General features: G+C 42.3%; 2 protein-coding genes across 4 annotated transcripts in view; both read left to right on the forward strand.

The window, feature by feature from the left end:
* The first annotated feature begins 1,142 nt into the window (after positions 1–1,142).
* On the forward strand, positions 1,143–3,943 carry LOC118906040 (phosphatidylinositol 5-phosphate 4-kinase type-2 gamma-like). Of its 2 annotated transcripts, none has more exons than XM_036873243.1 (2): positions 1,143–2,476; positions 2,758–3,943. In XM_036873243.1, exon 1 carries the CDS (start codon positions 1,169–1,171, stop codon positions 2,432–2,434), a length of 1,266 nt encoding a protein of 421 aa, XP_036729138.1. In that variant the 5' UTR covers positions 1,143–1,168; the 3' UTR covers positions 2,435–2,476; positions 2,758–3,943. The 2 variants fall into 2 exon arrangements, with proteins under 2 accessions (XP_036729138.1, XP_036729137.1); XM_036873242.1 differs by having other exon boundaries at positions 1,143–2,453.
* Positions 3,944–7,620: 3,677 nt separating this feature from the next.
* ATAD2B (ATPase family AAA domain containing 2B) overlaps positions 7,621–21,583 on the forward strand; it is a 156,266-nt gene continuing 142,303 nt past the window's right edge. For both annotated transcript variants that reach the window (XM_036872889.1, XM_036872891.1), the window contains exon 1: positions 7,621–8,186. In XM_036872889.1, coding sequence (XP_036728784.1) covers positions 7,971–8,186 — 216 coding nt within the window. In that variant the 5' untranslated portion in view covers positions 7,621–7,970. The remainder of the gene's footprint in view (positions 8,187–21,583) is intronic.

Raw genomic sequence — 21,583 nt, forward strand, 5'->3', positions numbered from 1 at the left:
GCTGCAATGAACTATGGTCTACAGGTTTTTATGTGGATGTAATTTTCCTTTCTTTGGAATAAATACACAGGGTTGCAATAGCTGGGCGGTATTGTTAAGTGTATATTTAGATTTTTAAGAAACCATCAAACTGCTTTTCAGATTGGGATTTGCTGTACCATTTTGCATTCTCACCAGCAATGAATGAATGATCCAGTTTCTTTGCCTCTTCACCAGCATTTGGTATTGTTACTATTTTTTTTAGTTTTTCTAACAGGTGTGTAATAATAACTCATCATGGTCTCAATTTGCATTTCACTATTGGTTAATGATGTTGAAATCTTTCTTTTTTTCAAATATTTTATTTATTTATTTATTTAAGTTGGTTGTGCTGGGTCTTAGTTGCGGCACGCGGGCTCCTTAGTTGTGGCATGCGAACTCTTAGTTGTGGCATGCACATGGGATCTAGTTCCCTGACCAGGGGTTGAACCCAGGCCCCCTGCATTGGGAGCATGGGGTCTTAACCACTGTGCCACCAGTGAAGTCCCCTGAAAACTTTCAATATGCTTATTTTCCATCTATATATCCTCTTACGTGAAATAACTTCTGATCTTTTCCTCATTTTCTAATGGATTTTTTTTTAATGCTGAATCTTGAGAGTTCTTTTTATATTTAAATGAGTCCTTTGTGAGATATGTGGTTTGTAAACATTTTCTTCCAGTCTGTTGTGTGGTTTTTATAATCTTTACAGGGTCATTCACAGAGCAAAAGTCTTAAATTTGATGAGGTCCAAGTTATTGGTTTTTTTCTTGTTTAGGTCATGCTTCACCTCTAACTCTAATCTTTTTATTTTTATAAGTTCTATCTCATTCCTTTAAAATTTACTGTCATTTTTTGCTTATTATTAATATTTTCTAATCTTTGACGTATATTACATATCTGAATATAAAATTGTGGGTCTCATTCTGTTGTCTATTCTTTTGTGCTGGCTGTCTTTTTGTGTGTGTATGTGTTGGCTATTTTTGATGATTTTTTTTTAACTGAGTCATATTCATGAGTTTTTGCATATCCTGTTGAAGCTGCATTCTTTTGGAGATAATTTACATTTGCCTTTGCTTTGTGCTTAGGATCACTTTTGACTTAAGCCTTTAAATTATCGTCCTGCACTCGGTTGGGTGTGCGGGAGACTATGGCGTCCTCCTCGGTCCTGCCGGCCACTGTACCGGCGCCGACAGCGGCTTCCGGCACAGGTTTCGGCTTCGCTTCCAAAACCAAGAAGGAGCATTTCGTGCAGCAGAAGGTGAAGGTGTTCCGGGCGGCCGACCCGCTGAGGGGCGTTTTCCTGTGGGGCGTAGCCCACTCGATCAATGAGCTCAGCCAGGTGCCTCCCCCGGTGATGCTGCTGCCAGATGACTTTAAGGCCAGCTCCAAGATCAAGGTCAACAATCACCTTTTCCGCAGGGAAAATCTGCCCAGTCATTTCAAGTTCAAGGAGTATGGTCCCCAGGCCTTCAGGAACCTGCGTGATCGATTTGGTATTGATGACCAGGATTACTTGGTGTCCCTTACCCGAAGTCCCCCGAGTGAAAGTGAAGGCAGTGATGGTTGCTTCCTTATCTCCTATGATCGGACTCTGGTCATCAAAGAAGTATCCAGTGAGGACACTGCTGACATGCATAGCAACCTCTCCAACTACCATCAGTACATTGTGAAGTGCCATGGCAACACACTGCTGCCCCAGTTCCTGGGGATGTACCGGGTTAGCGTGGACAACGAAGACAGCTACATGCTTGTGATGCGCAACATGTTTAGCCACCGTCTCCCTGTGCACAGGAAGTATGACCTCAAGGGCTCCCTGGTGTCCAGGGAAGCCAGTGATAAGGAGAAGGTTAAAGAATTGCCCACCCTTAAGGATATGGACTTTCTCCACCAGAATCAGAAAGTTTATATTGCTGAAGAGGAGAAGAAAGTCTTTCTAGAGAAGCTAAAGAGAGATGTGGAGTTCCTAGTGCAGGTGAAGATCATGGACTACAGCCTTCTGCTGGCCATCCACGACATCATTCGCGGCTCTGAACCAGAGGAGGAGGGGCCTGTGCGGGAGGAGGAGTCAGAGGGGGATGGGGACTGTGCCCTGACCGGACCTCCTGCTCTGGTGGGCTCCTATGGCACTTCCCCTGAGGGTATCGGCAGCTACATCCATTCCCCCCGGCCCCTGGGTCCTGGAGAGTTTGAATCCTTCATTGATGTCTATGCCATCCGGAGTGCTGAGGGGGCCCCTCAGAAGGAGGTGTATTTCATGGGCCTCATTGACATCCTGACACAGTATGATGCCAAGAAGAAAGCAGCTCACGCAGCCAAAACTGTCAAGCATGGGGTGGGGGCAGAGATTTCTACTGTCCATCCTGAGCAGTGTGCTAAGCGATTCCTGGATTTTATTACCAACATCTTTGCCTAAGAGACTGCCTGACTCCATGGTGACTGCTGCTCTGTGTTCCAGGTGGTGGGGTTCTGAGAGGCTTGGGGGAATTGTGGATATTCTGGCCACTACTTCTGCTCTTTCTCTTTTGCTAACTTCAGGCTGCAGGCTCCTTCCATCCAAATAAGTCAGTCTTGTTGAGTAGGCTCTTCCTGGCCCTCAGAAATACATTGTCCTCTCTCCTCTTCCTTTCCTTCTTCCTTCCCCTCCAACAAGTCTGCTTGCTTCATTAGAGTGTTACTGTTGACTCTCTCCCAAGTGCCTTGATCTTTGTAAAATGTCCTGTTGTTTCCATAACATAGGAGGAGCTGGGGGAAGGGTGTTGTTTGCCATCTTCAGGACCTGACTGGACAGATGGACCTGGCTCAAGCTGCTACTCTGGATGCACCTTGCTGTGTGGGATGAACCAAGAGTGTCTGAATTTTGCTGATAACTTTATAGAGCTCACTGTGGCACACTTCCTTCCCGGTAGGCCCTGGGATGGAAGATTTTCAAAATACTACAGATGTGGGTGCAGGCATGCACATATACGATGGGATATGGCCAATCTTATGCGGGTGGGGTGGAGAATGGTGGGCCGGCTGGCAGCTCATGGAGGTGGGACCTATGAGGACTCTTGTGATTATGCAGGGAATTGGAGGTCTCTGGTGAGGGTTGGCTACTCTCCAGTCTCTTCCCTCGCTCCACTTTCACCCCCACCAGAGATGGCCACAGTGTTGAATCCTGGGTGAAGGTGTTTCACTGTTGCTGTTCTTCACCAGGACCTCACATCCCTCCTGGAGCTGGAACACTTCAGTGGGGGTATGGCCAGTTCTGGAGGCTGGGAGGATGAGCCAGGGGTATAAGGTTCACTCCCCATGTTAAATTTCCTTTCTTCATGTCTAGCCACCCCTAAGGTTTTAGACCCAGCAGAAGGGAATATCTCTACCTGGGTTAACCCTGGTTATTTCAAGAGAACGGAAGTCTCACGTGTGGGAACCTCCTCTGCTTCCTGGAAGTGTGCCCCTAGCATACTTCCTTCCCCTGTCCTTCTCAAACCCTTTTTCCAGTTGGATTTGTTATTCTGTTCGTCTTATACTGCTACTGTGTCTCTCAGGGGACAGATGGCCGCCTTTGTCATCTTCACTCTCCACCCCCAGAGAGGAGTCAGAGCCATAACCCGGCCCCCTCCAAAGACAGGTGAGTTAATATGTGATATTCTCAGAACGTAGCAGACCCTGATGAGCTGAGATAGTGTACTCCCTTCCCCGCAAGGCCCTTGGGGCTCAGGCAGCCATTCTTCTTGTGATCCTACATCCCCCCTGAGGCTTCTGCACTTCTCTAAAACATAAAGATGGGCACCAGCAAGTGGCCTGTGGGGTACAAAGACTCTTGCTCTGTATCTGCCTGGACTGATCTGTCTCACAAGAAGTCATGAGGTCATAAAGGAGAATTCCTCCTGCCCCTGCATCTTCTGCTCCAAAGGAAGTGACGAGAGGAGTCCCTAGTTAAGGATTAGAGTCCTTATAATATGTTCCTGTCAGGAGGCTGATGGATCTTTTTCACTCCAACCATCTACCTTTCCCCTGTTGAACGCAATAAAACTCCATGACACCAGCAACTGTTGTTCTTTAGAAATGGGGTTTCTGACCATGTGGCTGATGTATCATAAGCATTATGGTCTTCTTCATTTGTTGCTTCTGGTTTTTTTCATCTTTTTTGTTTTATTAATTAATAAAAAAGATCTTGTGTATTTACTCCCATTGCTGTCACTGTATAGAAAATAAATTATTGAATCAAAAATAAATAAATAAATAAATAAATAAATTATCGTCCTGAGGTTTTTCATACATATCAGATTTGGTGACTTTAGGCTGTAAATCTGAGGATCCGTTTGTTGTTTTGAATTCTTATGGGATATGTTTTTTCCCCTCTCATTCTTAGTGTAAATGTTGGGAAAGGCAGTTCTCCCTGCAGCTTCCTGGAGATTAGTGATGGGAAGGTTGGTTGGTTGATTTCTTTTTTTTTTTTTTTTAATAAATTTATATTTATTTCTGGCTGCATTGGGTCTTTGTTGCTGCACGTGGACTTTCTCTAGTTGCAGCGAGCAGGGGCTACTCTTTGTTGCAGTGCGCGGGCTTCTTACTGTGGTGGCTTCTCTTGTCACGGAGCATGGGCTCTAGGCGCATGGGCTTCAGTAGTTGTGGCACGTGGGCTCAATAGTTGTGGTGCATGGGCTCTAGAGCTCAGGCTTAGTAGTTGTGGTGCATGGGCTTAGTTGCTCTGCAGCACGTGGGGTCTTCCCGGACTAGGGCTCGAACCCATGTCCCCTGCAATGGCAGGCGGATTCTTTACCACTGTGCCACCAGGGAAGTCCCAGTTGGTTGATTTCTAATTCACCCTTATATTTAGGTGTATCCTTTTTGTACCAGGATTTTGCAGGGTTATTACATTAGACTCTGTAACTTGAGCAGGTTCTGGACTTTGTCTTCTGTCTTTCCTATCTCCTGTAGGCAGAGGAAATAGAAGATCAAATTCACTGGAGTTGAGCAAGTGTACTGAAAGTGAAAGCTGTCTTTAGAGCTTTGCTTGCTTTTCTGGGTTCCTGCTGTGACTTAGTTTTCGGTCTAAGTATTCCTTAGTATCTTGACAGCTCATACAGTTTTTAAAAAAAATTTATTTATTTTATTTATTTTTGGCTGCGTTGGGCCTTCGTGGCTGTGCGTGGGCTTTCTCTAGTTGCGGTGAGCAGGGGCTACTCTTCGTTGCAGTGCACGGGCTTCTCACTGGGGTTGCTTCTCTTGTTGTGGAGCAAGAGCTCTAGGTGCACGGGCTTCAGTAGTTGTGGCACACGGGCTCAGTAGCTGTGGCTCATGGGCTTAGCTGCTCTGCGGCATGTGGGTTCTTCTCGGACCAGGGTTCGAACCCATGTCCCCTGCATTGTAGGCGGATTCTTAACCACTGCGCCACCAGGGAAGCCCTCATATAGTTTTTTTTTTTTTTAACTTTTTATTTTTTAATTTTTTTATTTATTTATTTTTAGCTGTGTTGGGTCTTCGTTTCTGTGCGAGGGCTTTCTCTAGTTCCGGCGAGCGGGGGCCACTCTTCATCGCGGTGCGCGAGCCTCTCACTATCGAGGCCTCTCTTTGTTGCGGAGCACAGGCTCCAGACGCGCAGGCTCAGTAGTTGTGGCTCACGGGCCCAGTTGCTCCGCGGCATGTGGGATCCTCCCAGACCAGGGCTCGCACCCGCGTCCACTGCACCGGCAGGCAGACTCTCAACCACTGCGCCACCAGGGAAGCCCCCTCATATAGTTTTAAGTAAAGTTTAAAAACGATTTTAATTGATTTTTTCAGTTATTTTCTTCAGGTCATACTGTGTAAAACAAGCAACTCTTTTGTATCTTTTTCAAGCTTTCCTTTCTTTTGTCCATGTTTCCTTTCTCCATTTCGTGGTTCAAGATGCATCTCAGGAGTCATCACCTCTCAGAAGCTCCCTGCTTGAATTAGAGGTCTCTGCCTCATTCTTTCTTTCCTTCCTTCCTTCCTCCTTCCCTCTCTTTCTTTCTTTCTTTTGTTTGGCTGGCACAGCATGTGTGAATATTAGTTCCCCAACCAGGGATTGAACCTGTGCCCCCTGCATTGGGGGCTGGGAGTCTTAGCCACTGGACGGCCAGGGAAGTCCCTCTGGCTTATTCTTTCTAATCACATTGTTCTGCAGCTTACTGGTTCCTTGCCTGTCTCCATTCCCTCCTAGTCTGTGACTTCTTTGAGGGCCAGAACTATGTTGTTTTCAAAAAAATCTCCATTTCCTGGCCTGACAGAGTATCTAACAGCAATTGGGGTTAGAATAAACATTTGGTGTTAGTAAATGGTATAGGTTATCATAACCTAAATAACAATCTGGCTTTCTCAATTTAGGACTACAAATACAAACACAGAAACAAAGGAAGAAAGCACACAAGTCCTTTGTGTGCTAATTTGCATACCATACACCTCTTCAGGACACTTCAAATATTACTTAAAGCCAGCCTCTTTCTGCAGGAAATGAAATTGTTTATCCTGTTCAATGATCTCATAGGTAATTGACACAGGAAAACTCAGGTCTTCCATTATGAGGTCTCCACACCCAAAGAGGCCGGTTTTAAATTGTGGGTGAAGTGTTCTGGGGAGGGTGTGGTATGCAAATTAGTGTAAGAGGGACTTGTCTGCTTTCCTGGAATCTATTCTGATTCCCCAAGAGAAAAACTATTTCCATTCCCATTGCATTATGCAGTTTTGTTGACCAACTGGGAGCTTGGATGGCTGGAATTTCTAATTTTGATGCAGCTTGTTTATTTTTACAGAACTTTTCTTGAGTCTTCAACTTTTCTTAGGCAATTTTTGGAAATGAACATAATTCTACTTACATCATAGCTTTTCATATTAATTGCGTCCCTTAATCTTTTTCTTTGAAAGTTAAATCACACATTTTATATCTTTGTATTCAGCTTTTTGTATTCTTAATGCTTGCGCGGGCGGGGCAGCAGTGCTAAAAGGAGGCTTTAGTACGAAGAATTCACTCTTCGTGACTACGCCTTAGGTCTGGCTAAGGTTATAGAAATCGGCAGTGCCTTGCTTTGTTTAAAGAGGCAGGGTTCTAGCGTTTGCTCTTCCTTAAGCTTATCGTGTGCCAGATACGGCACAGATATATTTTATCTCAGTTATCATTCACATTTTTACAGCCGTTAAAAGTACAACTCAAGTTCAGTGTCTTGCCTTGGGTATCCCTGGGATTCCAACTCAGGTCACCGCGCCCTCGTCTTCACCGGTTCCCCTCCATCCCCTGCCTTTTCGGGTCGTTCCTCGCTCCATCGAGGCCACCTGGGATGATGCTGGGGGTGCGGGGGTAGTCAGGCCTGGCAGGCTATGAATACTCCACGACCGACTCCAGCTCGCTAGCTAGTACCGCGCGCATTCTGGTTTTTCCCGTCCCCCCACTTCTAGGAGGCAGCCAGACCTGGAAACCATAGAGCTGAAACAGCCCAGAGCGTCCCTTCCGTGGCCGCCGAGCGCTGACGGCGCGCCGTTGGGCGGGGCCTACTGGAGGGGCGGGGGAAGAGGAGGGAGAGCCGGCAAGGGAAGGGCTGGCCGGCCTTGCAGCGCCCCGCAGCGGCCAAGTCGGAAGAGGTCTCGTCGGCCCTGCGGCGCTGGAGCCCTGACGCACGGAGCTCGAGAGCGAGAACGGGAGAGAAAGGGGCAGAAATGGCGGCTCCGCTCGGCTCCCGCTGAGTAGGTCGAAGCCGGCGGAGGGTCTGAGCTCTCGGCCTGGAGCATCGCTCCCGTCTCCCGCTACCTGCCTTCGCACGCCGACTTCCCTTCCTCTGCCCTACCCTCGCCTGTCCTCGTCTGCGCTGCGCAGAGTCCGGGTCGTCTTGTCTTTCCCGGCCCGGCTCCACTAGCCCTGACTGCCCGGCCGGCGGGCCGGCCTTCCTCGGCTCTCCCCGGCGCGGCAGGCGCCGCGAGCGCGGCGTGGACCCCGTCCTCCTGGCTGGACCATGGTGAACACCCGGAAGAGCTCTCTGCGCCTTCTCGGATCTAAGTCGCCTGGGCCCGGGCCTGGGCCTGGGGCCGGAGTAGAGCCTGGGGCGACCGGCGGCAGCAGCCATTTCATCTCCTCTCGGACCCGCTCCTCCAAGACCCGCGCTGCCAGCTGCCCCGCCGCCAAGGCCGGGGGAAGCGGCGGCGCCGGCGTCGCTCTGGATGAGGCCCGGGTAAGAGCGCGGCAGCCCGAGTCCGGAGGCTTGCGAGTCGGCCCGGCCGCTGGGGCTTTGTCTGGCCGGGTTGGGGCAACAAGCCTCCAGTGGAGACCGCTCGGGCGGCCGGAGACCGGGTCTGCGGGTGCGTTGGAGGATGGCAGCCGGCTAGGTAGGGCCACGACAGCTTTGCTGGCCCCGCTCTTTTGTGTTAAAGAACAGGACTTGAGTCCAGGGGAGAGGGCTATGGGGGGGGGTGTCTTTTCGGGGACATTAAAACAGCCTGCTTTCCGTGTCCTTGTCCTGCCTGAGAGGGGAATTCTAGGGGAGCAAGAGCGAAGGGCCAGAGTTCCCGGGTGGAAGGGTTGGAGAGGAGAAGTGAAAGTTTTATGCGGTGTCAAACCCTTCCTGTAAGTGTGTGAGCTCCTGCCGGTGTCTAACTCCAGCTTACTCTCAAACTGTTTGGGGGTGGTTCAAGTTTGTGAGGAAGTGAACGGAGAGCTCCAGTTGGCAGCCAGGCAGGGATGGTGAAAAAAGTTTGGAGCTGCTCTGACACCAACTTTAAAAACAAAATCAACACTATCGCCTCTCCAGGCAGGAGCGATCAGAAGTGATGTTTAGCTGGAGAATCAGCCAGTCAGATAACCAGGATTCTAGTAGGGACTCGGTAGAGCTTTCTAGTAGAGCCTTCAGGTCACAAAAGCGGCACGTCGAAAGAAACGTGTCGAATATTATTGATAGTAGGCACTATCATCTCCAAATTGTTTGGTGTCTTGGATGTCTCCATTTTTGCTTTGGGAATAGTTTATAAAAGGTGACTTAACACCATCGTCCCACTACTGCGAAAGTGACATTTGAAGAAGACCGGTGATGATTTAGTATTTTTTTTTTTTAAAGTGGTAGATCTTGAAATTTATTACAGGGTAAGGCTCTAAGCTAGCACGTATGTTTTATCACTTTAAAGGAATTGATAAGGTTGTGTTACGAGATTGGTTATGAATTCAGAAAAGAGTGTTGCTTCTGTCTAGAGAGAGGCTAATTTTCTAAGAATAATTTGACTGGAAATTGTTCATTTAACATACTCCTTTAAATCCACACCATTTTGTTATTCTTAGGGGAGGAAAGCAATATTTCATTTTCTGTAGGGGTCTACAAGATTATGTTTGCGTGTATTTTTTTCTCTGTATCTCATACTGTTCTGACACTAATCAGAATGAACCAAGGCAAATACAAGAGACATTTTACTGTACTTCTCTGAAATATGTTGTATCTTTGAAAATATAATTGGCCTTTATTTTGCTAAAAATCTGGAAAATATTTTAAAAATTGCTTTATTAGTAGACTTACCTTGGAGCTTATAGCTCTCTTAGGTTGAAATAAGAAAGCTAAATCTGAAAGTTGTGCAAACTATTCAGAATAATTATTCTGAAAACTAGACTTTCTGTAGAAATTATTGCAAACATGTACAAGCTTACTGACTTCCTGAAGCTAACATATATTTTAAAATAAAAGTAATTTAAGAAAGGTTTGTCCTGTATCCTTAAGGACAAATAAAATATTTAGAGTGTAAGCATTTAGTTGTATAATGCTATGAATGCCTAGCAGGCTTACAGCAGTGTCTCGTTTATGTGAATCAATTAGCTCATCTGTCACTGATCATTTTGTGGTCCCATTTTTGAATTCATGGATATTATGCTGTCCTTACCCCCTGAGGAATAAGGTGAGGTAATTTGTCAAGCAGCTGTTATGGAGATGTTAAAAGGCAAGGAATCAATAATCTAATGTAGAAATGAACATGCGGTAGCTTTTCAATTGCTAGAAGAATGAAAGATATTAGAGCTCTTTCTAGAAGGATACTAATGAAACTTTGTTTCAAAGATCTTTTTAAAATGTATTGAAAGACCATGAACAACAGGCCAGTGGAAATTTACTTTGAAACATTTGTTTTTCAGTTTTAAGAAGGTTTGTGTTCTGACCCTAGTAGATGATAGAATGATCTAATTGCTTTCTCCGAGAAATTTACTAATCCTATGTTGTGATTGGTCCTTTAGAAGAAGATAAGTTACAATTCTGAATTTAAGTTGATGTATATTTATGAGGCCGGCTGTATATTTCCTTGTTGTATATTTCTGAAATGGGTTGATTTGAGTGTGGTAAGCTCTTCCTTTCAAGTTTGTTTTATGTTACGAGAATTTAGCCCTCCTGGTTCACCCTTTCTGGTGTACTTAAAGGCACCCTCTGGGTCTGTGGTGTCTTAGAAATTTGCTGTCATCTGCAAAGACTTACTTGGTGGAAAATGGGGTTGCTCATGCCGTTGCTTTAGGAGACTTATTTTTGTAGGAAGAAATGTATTCCTCTTGATACGATATAAATTGAAGAGGTTCCCCTTTTTCAATTTTTGTGTGATATTCTTCACTTTACAGTTGATGCTGATTTCCACACCCCCCCTCGGCCCTGACTCTTTTTAGGCTATTTCACCCACTGTGTCTAGAGACATTTTATTTGCTCTAAAAAGCCTTAGGACCACGATCTGTCATAGCTTTGCTTTTCCCCCAAAAGGGAAAATAGGGTGGGGAAATACACACATGATAGATACATTCTGTAGGTTATTGGAATGATTTTTTTGCGCCTGTACTTCTTTAATGTCAAGTTGATTTGTGCTCTGTAGTTAGTTGTATAATTACTGCTATATATTGATACTTGGCGTTTTTGTTTAACATGTATAAAACTTAATCTCTTTTAGGTTAATCTAAACGTCAGTAATTAGCATTTATTTGCCACACCTAAGAGTCACTCTCAGCAAACTAATACTGTAGCCACAGAATTGGAAAGCAGTCTGAAAATATTTCAACTCTTTTCCTACCTCTTTTAGGCCTGTTTGTTGGTACTTTTGGCTTGTCACTAGCTTTTTGTGTTTTCTGAGCTTTTTGAATCCACATCTTAGTTGAGAGAATCAAAATACATATTTTAAGTAACTTTATAGGTAAATTTGTTTGATTTTTTTTTTAAAATTTTATTTATTTATTTATTTTTGGCTGTGTTGGGTCTTCGTTTCTGTGCGAGGGCTTTCTCCAGTCGCGGCGAGCGGGGACCACTCTTCATCGCGGTGCGCGGGCCTCTCACTGTCGCGGCCTCTCGTTGCGAGGCACGGCTCCAGACGCGCAGGCTCAGTAGTTTGTGGCTCTGCGGCATGCGGGATCTTCCTAGACCAGGGCTCGAACCCGTGTCCCCTGCATCGGCAGGCAGACTCTCAACCACTGCGCCACCAGGGAAGCCCAATTTGTTTGATTTTATTTTTAGAAAATAACCTCTCAATCTTTCTTTAATATGCTCTTTTATCATTCTGTACTTATTCTTTTCCAGCATTCATTCGTTTGCCAATGTAACAGAAGCAGAGTGGTGGAAATTGAGGGTTAAACATGGAAAAGAAGTCTGAGAGGGAAATGTAACCATGTATATAACTCTCAGATGAGTAGGGAAAAACACAAGTTCCTCAGAGTAGAGCAAGTTTTTCCTTATATCAAATTAATATATGGGGCTTCCCTGGTGGCACAGTGGTTAAGAATCTGCCTGCCAATGCAGGGGACACGGTTTCGAGCCCTGGTCCAGGAAGATCCCACATGCCGCGAAGCATCTAAGCCCGTGAGCCACAACAACTGAAGCCCGCGCGCCTAGAGCCCGTGCTCCACAAGAGAAGCCATCGCAGTGAGAAGCCCGCGCACCGCAACGAAGAGTAGCCTCCGCTCGCCCCACTAGAGAAAGCTTGCGTGCAGCAACGAAGACCCAACGCGGCCAAAAATAAAATAAATTTATAAAAAAAAAAATCTTACCTTCAAAAAAAAAAATTCATATGGAGCACCGTATAGGTGATATTGAGTAATGTGGTAAAACAATTTCCCTGTCACAATTTTGAACCAAAGCAGCTATAGAGTTCATAGGATTATCTCCGGTATCCAACTGAAAATGCAACTTTAAAAAATTCATAGCTGATTCACTTTGTTATACAGCAGAAACTAACACAACACTGTAAAGTAATTATACTCCAATAAAAATGTTTAAAAAAGATAAAATAAAAAAAATTAAAATGTCAAAAAAAAAAAGGAAATGTGAAAAAAAAAATTCAGTTTTTGGCCATTTCTGTAGTCCAAATATACAAACTTGCAGTTTTTTAGGTCAAGGATGAAATTTACACTTGTAGAAGTGAATGCATATTAATTCCTTAAATCATTTTCCCTGGCAAATAATCTTTTTAACCCTCCTTGGATACATCCTTGATTGCATGTCTTCTAAATACCTAATTATAGATAAACCTGTAACCTCTGAAAGCTAGGTGGACAGGTGGTAGGATTAACACTTGGTAAGAGAACTAAGGAGCCCAACCAGTGTCTGCACCTGAATGGGGAGTGATCCTGTCTCTTTAAGGTTCCACTTCAGAAAAGTGCTGCATTACTTTGAATTATGTATTTGGTATTTCTTTTTGGACATACATAATGAAGTTTGATTTCTTGATATTTGGAGTTTTGATCTTGTACTAGGAATATTTTATATTTCTGTTATGTCTCTGTGCTGGGGGAGGATTTTGTGAAAAATGAGTTGAGTAAAAAGCAGATGGAATTTTGGATAAAAAGTTCTATGGAAGTACAGAGTTAGGGGGAAAAAACCATATGTAAAATGTGTTAACTTTATTTAAGTATGAGCTAGACAGTTTTTAGAGAGGTAAGTATTGTGTGTGGCTTATATCAAACAATAGAAAAGTTATCTGTTAAAATTAATACGCTGTGATTTGTATTAGCTTTTAGATACTTTGAGTATATGCTGTAAGATTCTGAACTTCAGATGCTTTTGAACTGTATTTTGGTATAAGATTTTTTTTTTTCATTTTTAGATTGTTATTGTAGTTTTATCTGGAGGTAGAATATATACCTTAGGTTAAAGTCTTTCTCTCCTAGACTCTTCTATTAGAGTAGGCTGTAAGCTCCCTGGGACCAGGCACTATATCTTATTTTCTTCCCGACTGCTGCATTCCCAGGGCCTAGTGCATCATCTGGCATATAGAAGATGCTTAATAAATATTGATACTTGTTAAATGAATGAATAGCATATTAAGGAGCCGATCTAGTATGTGAAAATTGTGTTGATTGGACTCTGAGAATAGGGGGTAAATAAACCATAGCCCCTACCTTCAGAGCTCTAAGTATGCACACGTTATACACATGAGAAATTATTAACAGGATAAATCAGTTCAAGATAGGGGCCAGATGACATGGATACTCAGTGCGATAAGAGTTCTAATCCTTTACTCACTTTTTTAAAAAAATTAATTAATTAATTAATTAATTTATTTTTGGCTATGTTGGGTCTTCGTTTCTGTGCGAGGGCTTTCTCTAGTTGCGAAGAGCGGGGGCCACTCTTCATCGCGGTGCGCGGGCCTCTCACTGTCGCGGCCTCTCGTTGCGGAGCACAAGCTCCAGACGCGCAGGTTCAGTAGTTGTGGCTCACGGGCCTAGTTGCTCTGCGGCACGTGGGATCTTCCCAGACCAGGGCTCGAACCCATGTCCCCTGCATTGGCAGGCAGATTCTCAACCACTGCGCTACCAGGGAAGCCCTACTCACTGTTTTGAGTGGAATTCTTTGATGTACTTTAAGAATAGGGATTGTCATGTTCACAGCTATATCCTAAGTTTCTGCAACAGTGCCTTCCAGACATAGTGCTCAATAAATAGTCCCCCCCAACGCCTGTGCCACTCAGCTTGCGGGATCTTAGTTGCCCGACCAGGGATTGAAGCTGGGCCACTGTAGTGAAAGCGCCAAGTCCTAACCACTGGACCACCAGGGATTCCCAATAAATAGTTTTTGAGTGAATGAATGGAAAGTAGCCTCATTTGAAATTATTTTCATATTGGCAGTCTTCACTTTTGCTATATTTACATGTTGCAACTTGCCCAACAATTTGGCCCATTTGGTGGTAGCCTAATAAGGAGGAGAGGAGTAAACTAAGGTTTATTTAGCATCTCATACCAGGTGTTTAATGCTGTCTCATTTAATCCCTGCAACAACCCCATGAGGCAGGTGATGGTATCCCCATTTTACAGCTGAGGAAATTGAATTGCTGAAGAGGTTAAGTGGCCTGTAGAAGGCCAAATAGGCATAAGTAGTAGGGTAATATTTAAATCTAGTTCTGTCTTTTCCATGTGTTTATCTCATTGTCTCATCTGTATTTATCACTACTCTTTGACACTGTTCATTCAGTTTTCAAAAATATCTGAAAAAGTGAAGAAGGATGCCATTGTACAGTCAGAAAATACTGTACGCACTGTGTATAGACAGATTTTTACTAGAATATCTGGAGTTGTGGTGTCTAGTATTGAGACTGGAAGTATGAACAGTAGTAGCCTATAGGGATATGAAATATAGGACAGTGATTTTTCAGTAATTGCTTGCTGCCTGATTTCAGGGGGTGCGTGTAGGGAGAGGAGCAGGCATATCACGTAGAGACCACTCTTTGGCAATATTTTTGCTTCCCAGTATTTTAAAGATGGCTTGGGAAAAAAATCCCTATAAAAAAACTAAGTCTGAGGCCTTGTGATCTCCAGTGTACTTGTGCTGCCATCTTTCCCTCTACTTGGTGATACTGATTTATCAGTGTGTACATTTATTTTATGCTCTAGGAATCTGTTTATCTGTGGGGTAGATAAGTGTTTTCCATTTGTAAAAAATGTTTCATACTTTAAACCTGTTGAAAAGACATTATATGGTGTATTTATATATGATGATACATACTATTGATTAAACATGTTTAGCGTTATTAGTTTCTATCTGTATTCTAGGACCCAAATTGGGATCTCTGAAACAGTGGTGCTTCAGATACCCTTAGAATGAAATGTTCTCTAATCTTGCCAGGTAGGAACTTGGAAGTCATTAAGTTTAACTTTTGGTAGTGAGACTTGCTTATTCCTTTGTTCTTTCATTCAATCAATAAATATTTATCAACCAGCTACTACGTTAAAGTGTTAAGTGCCATGTGGACAAACATTTTGTCTCTTTGGTTCATTGTTATAGAGCTGCCATGTTGCAAAAGTCAAGGAGGCACCATTCACAGTCTAGTCTGTGTTACTGGCTCCCCCTGGAATTGTGCAGTGCACTCCTTGTATGTTACGTACTGCAATTCAATACCCAGAAGTGGAATAGAGTATACGTGTACTTAAATATTATCTCTAGATTTGTTGTTCTGGTCTCCATTTTTGGAGTAGTGCATAGGAGTTCCTATATCCCTACACCCCTGCCAGTATTTGTCAATATCTAGCTTTTTAATTGCTTTTCTTTGATTATCAATGAGAATGGGCAACTCTTTATGTCCTAGTAGTTTTTTTTTTAATTTATTTTATTTTGGCTGTGTTGGGTCTTAGTTGCGGCCGGCAGGCTCCTTAGTTGCAGCAGGAGGGCTCCTTAGTTGCGGCCGGCGGGCTCCTTAGTTGCAGCATGCGAACTCTTAGTTGCAGCATGCATGTGGGATCTAGTTCCCTGACCAGGGATCGAACCCGAGTCCCATGCATTGGAAGGCGGATTCTTAACCACTCTGCCACCAGGGAAGTCCCTGTCTATAGTAATTTTTAAAAAAATTTCTTCATCTTTAAAATGCTTGTTAATATTTTTGTTTTCTGCTGGAGTTGCTATTTTTGTCATGTTTTCCAAGAGTATTATAGATCAGTGGCTTTTAACCTTTTTTGTCCCATAGTAAGGGATACTTTTTATGTTGTGATGCTGTACACACATGCAGTTTTACTTTTCCTGTTTAGGTCTTTGATTTATTTTATTCATTCTACTAGACAACCTATCCTTTGTAGTGCCACTTTATAATGTACCTAGTTCCCATATATATTCTGCTTTGATCTCTCTATTCTTTTTTGTTGGTTTATTATTTATTCTTACGGCAGTATCATACTGTTTCTGTGACTGTGGTTTTGAGGTATGTCTTAATATCCTAAAAGTCAAGTTCTTCCTCTTTGTTATTTTTCAAAGTTGACTTAGATAGTCAAAGATTTTGGTATATGTTTCCAGTTAAGATTATGGACTTCCTTTAAAGATCCAACTAGAATTTTGACTTTTTAAAAAAAATATTCACTTATTTTATTTATTTTCCTTCCTTCCTTCCTCCCTCCCTCCCTCCCTCCCTCCCTTCCTTCGTCCTTCCTTTCTTTCTTTCTTTCTTTCTTCTCTCCCTCACTCCCTCCTTCCTTCCTTCCTTCCTTCATCCGGTCTTAGTTGCGGCACGCGGGCTCTTTGTTATTGCGTGCGGGCTTCTCCCTAGTTGCTGTGTGTGAGCTTCCCTCTAGTTGTGGTGCGTGGGCTCCAGGGTGCATGGGCTCTGTAGTTTGCGGCACGCAGGCTCTCTCAGTGAGGCGCGGGAGCTCAGTAGTTGTGGTGCGTGGGCTTAGTTGCCCCGCAGCATGTGGGATCTTAGTTCCCTGACCAGGGATCGAACCTGCGTCCCCTGCATTGGAAGGCGGATTCTTTACTACTGGACCATTGGGGAAGTCCCATAGAATTTTGATTTAGAAATTTTAAAAATTTAATTTAATTTTTTATTTTGTTTATTTTTGCCGCTCTGTGTGGCTTGTGGGATCTTTGTTCTCCCACTAGGGATTGAACCCGGGCCCTCGGCAGTGAAAATATGGAGTCCTAACCACTGAAGCACCAGGGAATTCCCCCAACTAGAATTTTGATTGGGAATGTTTTTGAATTCCTAGATTAATTTACAGAGAATCGACACTTTCATATTAAGTTGTCCATGAGCAAGGAACAGCTCTCACATAGCATAGTTTGCATATTTTTCTTGTGGAATTTGATGCTTTTTTTGGTGACCTAATATATTGTCAGTTTCGGTAAACATTCTTTGTGTGCTTGGCAAAAATGTATATATTCTATTAGATGTAGAAAAATGTAAATATGTATATATAAGTATACATATATGATGGAAAACATTGAGATGGAAAAATATTACAGTGTGAATTTATTGATTGTTCAGATACTCAAATATCCAATTTTGTCCCTTATTAAGATTCTATCTAGGGAGTTCCCTGGTGTCCTAGTGGTTAGGACTCTGGGCTTTCACTGCCATGGCCTGGGTTCAATCCCTAGTCGGGGAACTGAAATCCTGCAAGCCGTGGGGTGTGGCTGGAAAAAAAAAAAAAGATTCTACTTAATTTTTTTACTGTTCAGATTCTTCTGGTATACATATACATATATATTTTTTTACATAAACTTTTAATTTTAGAATAGTTTGTAATTTTCTTCCTTTTTAAAAAAGATTTATTATTTATTTATTTATTTATTTTTGGCTGTGTCAGGTCTTAGTTGTGGCACGTGGGATCTTCGTTGAGGCATGCAGCATCTTTTGTTTTGGCTCGCAGGCTTCTCTCTAGTTGGGGCTTGCGGGTTTTCTCTTCTCTAGTCGTGGCATGCAGACTGGGCGGGTGGGCTCTGTAGTTTGCGGCACGCAGGCTCTGTAGTTGAGGCGCGCGAGCTCAGTGGTTGTGGCGCGCAGGCTTAGTTGCCCCATGGCATGTGGGATCTTAGTTCCCTGACCAAGGATTGAACCCGTGTCCTCTGCATTGCAAGGCGGATTCTTTACCACTGGACCACCAGGGAAGTCCCTCTAATTTTCTTCTTGCTTTATTCTTTGATCTATTGTTTATCTAAAAGTATATTGTTTACTTTTCCAAATTGTTGGGCGTTTATTTTCTAATTACCTTTTTGGTATTTACTTCCAGTTTAATACTCCTGTGCTCAGAGAACATATTCCATATGATTTATTTTTTTTAAAAAAAATTTGTATTGGAGTATAATTGATTTACAGTGTTGTGTTTTCCATATGATTTTGATCTTTTGAAATTGTTCTGACTTATTTTTGTCACCCTGTTTATGGTTAGTTTTGGTAATTGTTCTACATACACTTGAAAAGAATGTGAATTCTGCCATCGGCGGTACAGTGTTATAGATATGTCCACTAGACCATGTTTGTGCATCTTCTGGTTTTAAAGTTAAGTATTTGCCTTTTTGTGTGTGTGTGTGATTGCTCTTAAGACCTAAATGTCTGTTTATTAACTCTTTTCTTTTCTTAAAAAAATTGTATTTCCTCTAACCACATACTCTTTAACATACTCTTGTAATGTTCCACCTCCCTTCTTGTCCTATATTGTCTAGAATTTTTGTTCTGACTTTTTTATGGGTATAAGTACTTTGTCTTTTTCTTTTTGTTGGAGTTTTTTCCAACAACAATAAATTTCACTAAGGTACCAGTTTATCTTACTTTTTATGTCTTGCATTATTATTCTGTATTTATTTCTCTTCTTTGTGAATGCTTCCTCCAAGAATATTTTCAGTCTGGGACTTTCTGTGACAAACTTTCTGAGGCATTACATGCCTGAGAATATTTTCATAATGCTCTTTAATTTAATTTAAATGAATTTAATTTAATTCATTTAATTTAAATGAAAACTTGGCTTGATACAAAATTCTAGGTCCAGTACTTTAAGAATATTACTTTATTGTCATCTTGTATCCAGTGTTACTCTTGAAGTTTGATGTTTGTCGGATTCTTTTGTAGGTATTCTTTCTCTTTTGAAACTTCGTAGAATTTTTTGGTCTTTTTTTCCATAAATTTTACTGTATTTTTAGGCGTGGGTTTTTCCATCACTCTCTTGTTTGGCAATCTTAGATCTTTTAGTCGGCGGTTTTTCATCTATTTGATTGTGGTAAGTTTATTTCTTAATGGTAATCTAAAATTATTATTACTTCTTCAACTATTCTCTCTCTTTTTCATTCCTTCTGGAACTCATTTTATTCAGATGTTGGCACCTAGAAAAATTTTGTCTCTAAACCGATAATAAAGCAAACCTTTTAAAGCACTTTTGATGGCCTGCTGGAGAACTTTACTGACAGTTATTTGAGTAAACAAGACTTGGTGCTTCTTGTTGCAGACCTCTGTTGACTATTTGGTACCCGTGTGTCAAGTGGCCCACTTGTCAGGGGATGAAGCCTTGAGGTTGCTTGATGAAAGTTCATTTCCTTTACAACTTGCATCCTTTATCTGAAACATACTTCAGTGCTCACACTTAAGGTGAGTGTTCCAGTTGTGTACTTGATTGTGCAAGTTAAGGGAATCTACTTTTAAAAAACAAAACTAAGCCCTGGTGCGGAGCTATACCTCCTTAATCAATGACACATTATAATAATTTAAAATGTGTATATAGAGACAGTAGGAGAAACTTCTTTGAGAAATGTGTGCAAACAGGAGAGAAACTGGTGCGGGGTGGTTTCTATGTTAAAATTTTGAAAGTATTTTAAATTAATTTAAAATTTTAATTTAGTTTTCATTTTTTCGTTATTACTCTTCTATTTAAGTCTCCAAGTTTATTAGATGGGAAAATTGAGGAGAAATGATAGTTGCCCAAGACCATACGATTTTAAAGGCAACAGTTCAACTGGAAATGGAAGTGTCTGTCTTTAATTCTTTAATATCTATTGAGTGACTCGATGTTCCAGACACTGAAGATGAAGGAGTACACAAGACTCTTAACCTCAGCTCTTTGGAAAAATATTTTTATTTAAAAATTATGAAATCAGTATTTCAAATAATATGGAAGTGCACAGAAAAAAAAAAGGACTTTCCCCATCTCCCCTAATTCCTCTAGCTCGTTCTTCCTAGGGATAATCACTGTTAAAGCTGGTGTACGTCTTTCCAGACCATTGCACATGTATGTATGGGTTATTTATATGTGTATGTGTGTGTATGCATATATATATAATAATAATAATTTTTTAAAAATTTATTTATTTATTTTTGGCTGTGTTGGGTCTTTGTTTCTGTGCGAGGGCTTTCTGTCTAGTTGCGGCAAGTGGGGGCCACTCTTCATCGCGGTGCGCGGGCCTCTCACTATCGTGGCCTCTCTTGTTGTGGAGCACAGGCTTCAGACGTGCAGACTCACTAGTTGTGGCTCACGGGCCTAGTTACTCCGCGGCACGTGGGATCTTCCCAGACCAGGGCTCGAACCCATGTCCCCTGCATTGGCAGGCAGATTCTCAACCACTGCGCCACCAGGGAAGCCCCTACTATCTTTTTTGACTGCACCACTCAACTTTCAGGATCTTAGTTCCCCGACCAGGGATCGAACCCTTGGCCCCTGCAGTGGAAGCACGGAGCCCTAACCACTGGACTGCCAGGGAATTCCCTATATGTTTATACTTTTAACAGAAATAGAATCATACCTTATATACTATTTATGATAGTTAATTTTTCTACTTAACTATGTATCATGTACATTCTTTCATATCTGTCCTTCTTGCTGGCTTTTTAACATTTTGTTGTATCATTACACCATCACTTTAACTTTTCCCTATTGGTACACAGTTATGTTGTCTCCATGTTTTTAATATTATAAATAGTGTCATATAAAATGACCTTTCTCTTTTAGGCAAAGTGGAAATAAATACTGAGTCAAAGGTATACTGTACTTTAAATTTTTATAGGTTTTGCCAAATTGTTCTATAAATAGGCTAAATCAATATGCACCCCACTCCCCAATACTCTCAGCACTGTTAAGTTTTTATATACCTTTTACTGGCCGATTTAAGGAGTTAAGATTTAAGTTTCTTGAAGGGCAGAGTGTTTAATCATCAATTATGTTTAGTATCTAACACAGTAACAGGTGTTAATAAATTTTGTTTGTGGAAGGAATGGATCCCTGAAGATAATTAATAAGCTTATGAAATTATGTTAATACTACAAAGCCAAACAAGTATCCTTACTTGAGACTTTATCCACTGTCAGGCTGCAGGTGTAATATTTGTTACTTATACTTCTTCACCTGGTTCTAACAATCTTATGAGGTAAATGGTAGTTTTTGAATTACAATGGTAGTGCTGCAATATGACTGGTTCTGTCTAACTTTTAAGTCTGTGGCATTTTTCAGTATGCCCATTGTCTCTTTGTCATTAAAAAAGTTTTTTTTTATTATTTATTTTTGGCTGCTTTGGGTCTTCGTTGCTGCACGCGGGCTTTCTCTAGTTGCGGCGAGTGGGGGCTACTCTTTGTTGTGGTGCACGGGCTTCTCATTGCTGTGACTTCTCTTGTTGTGGAGCATGGGCTCTAGGGCGCACGGGCTTCATTAGTTGCGGCATGTGAGCTCAGTAGTTGTGGTGCACGGGCCTAGCTGCTCCGTGGCATGTGGGATCTTCCCTGATCAGGGCTCGAACCCATGTCCCTTGCATTGCCAGGAGGATTCTTAACCACTGCGCCACGGGGAAGTCCCTCTTTGTCATTTTAAGTAATGTAATATTTTCAGGTGAAAGAATTATCTTCCAGGAAGAAAAATGCAGTTTAAACTACAATAGGCTATTGTTATCTTTTCACAACT

Source organism: Balaenoptera musculus, chromosome 13 (assembly GCF_009873245.2).
Source record: "Balaenoptera musculus isolate JJ_BM4_2016_0621 chromosome 13, mBalMus1.pri.v3, whole genome shotgun sequence".
In the NCBI taxonomy this organism is placed as follows: Eukaryota; Metazoa; Chordata; class Mammalia; order Artiodactyla; family Balaenopteridae; genus Balaenoptera; species Balaenoptera musculus.

What these genes read in the sequence shown, in the direction of transcription:
- LOC118906040 (XM_036873243.1), top strand. Translation starts at nt 1,169, where the DNA reads ATGGCGTCCTCCTCGGTCCTGCCGGCCACTGTACCGGCGCCGACAGCG.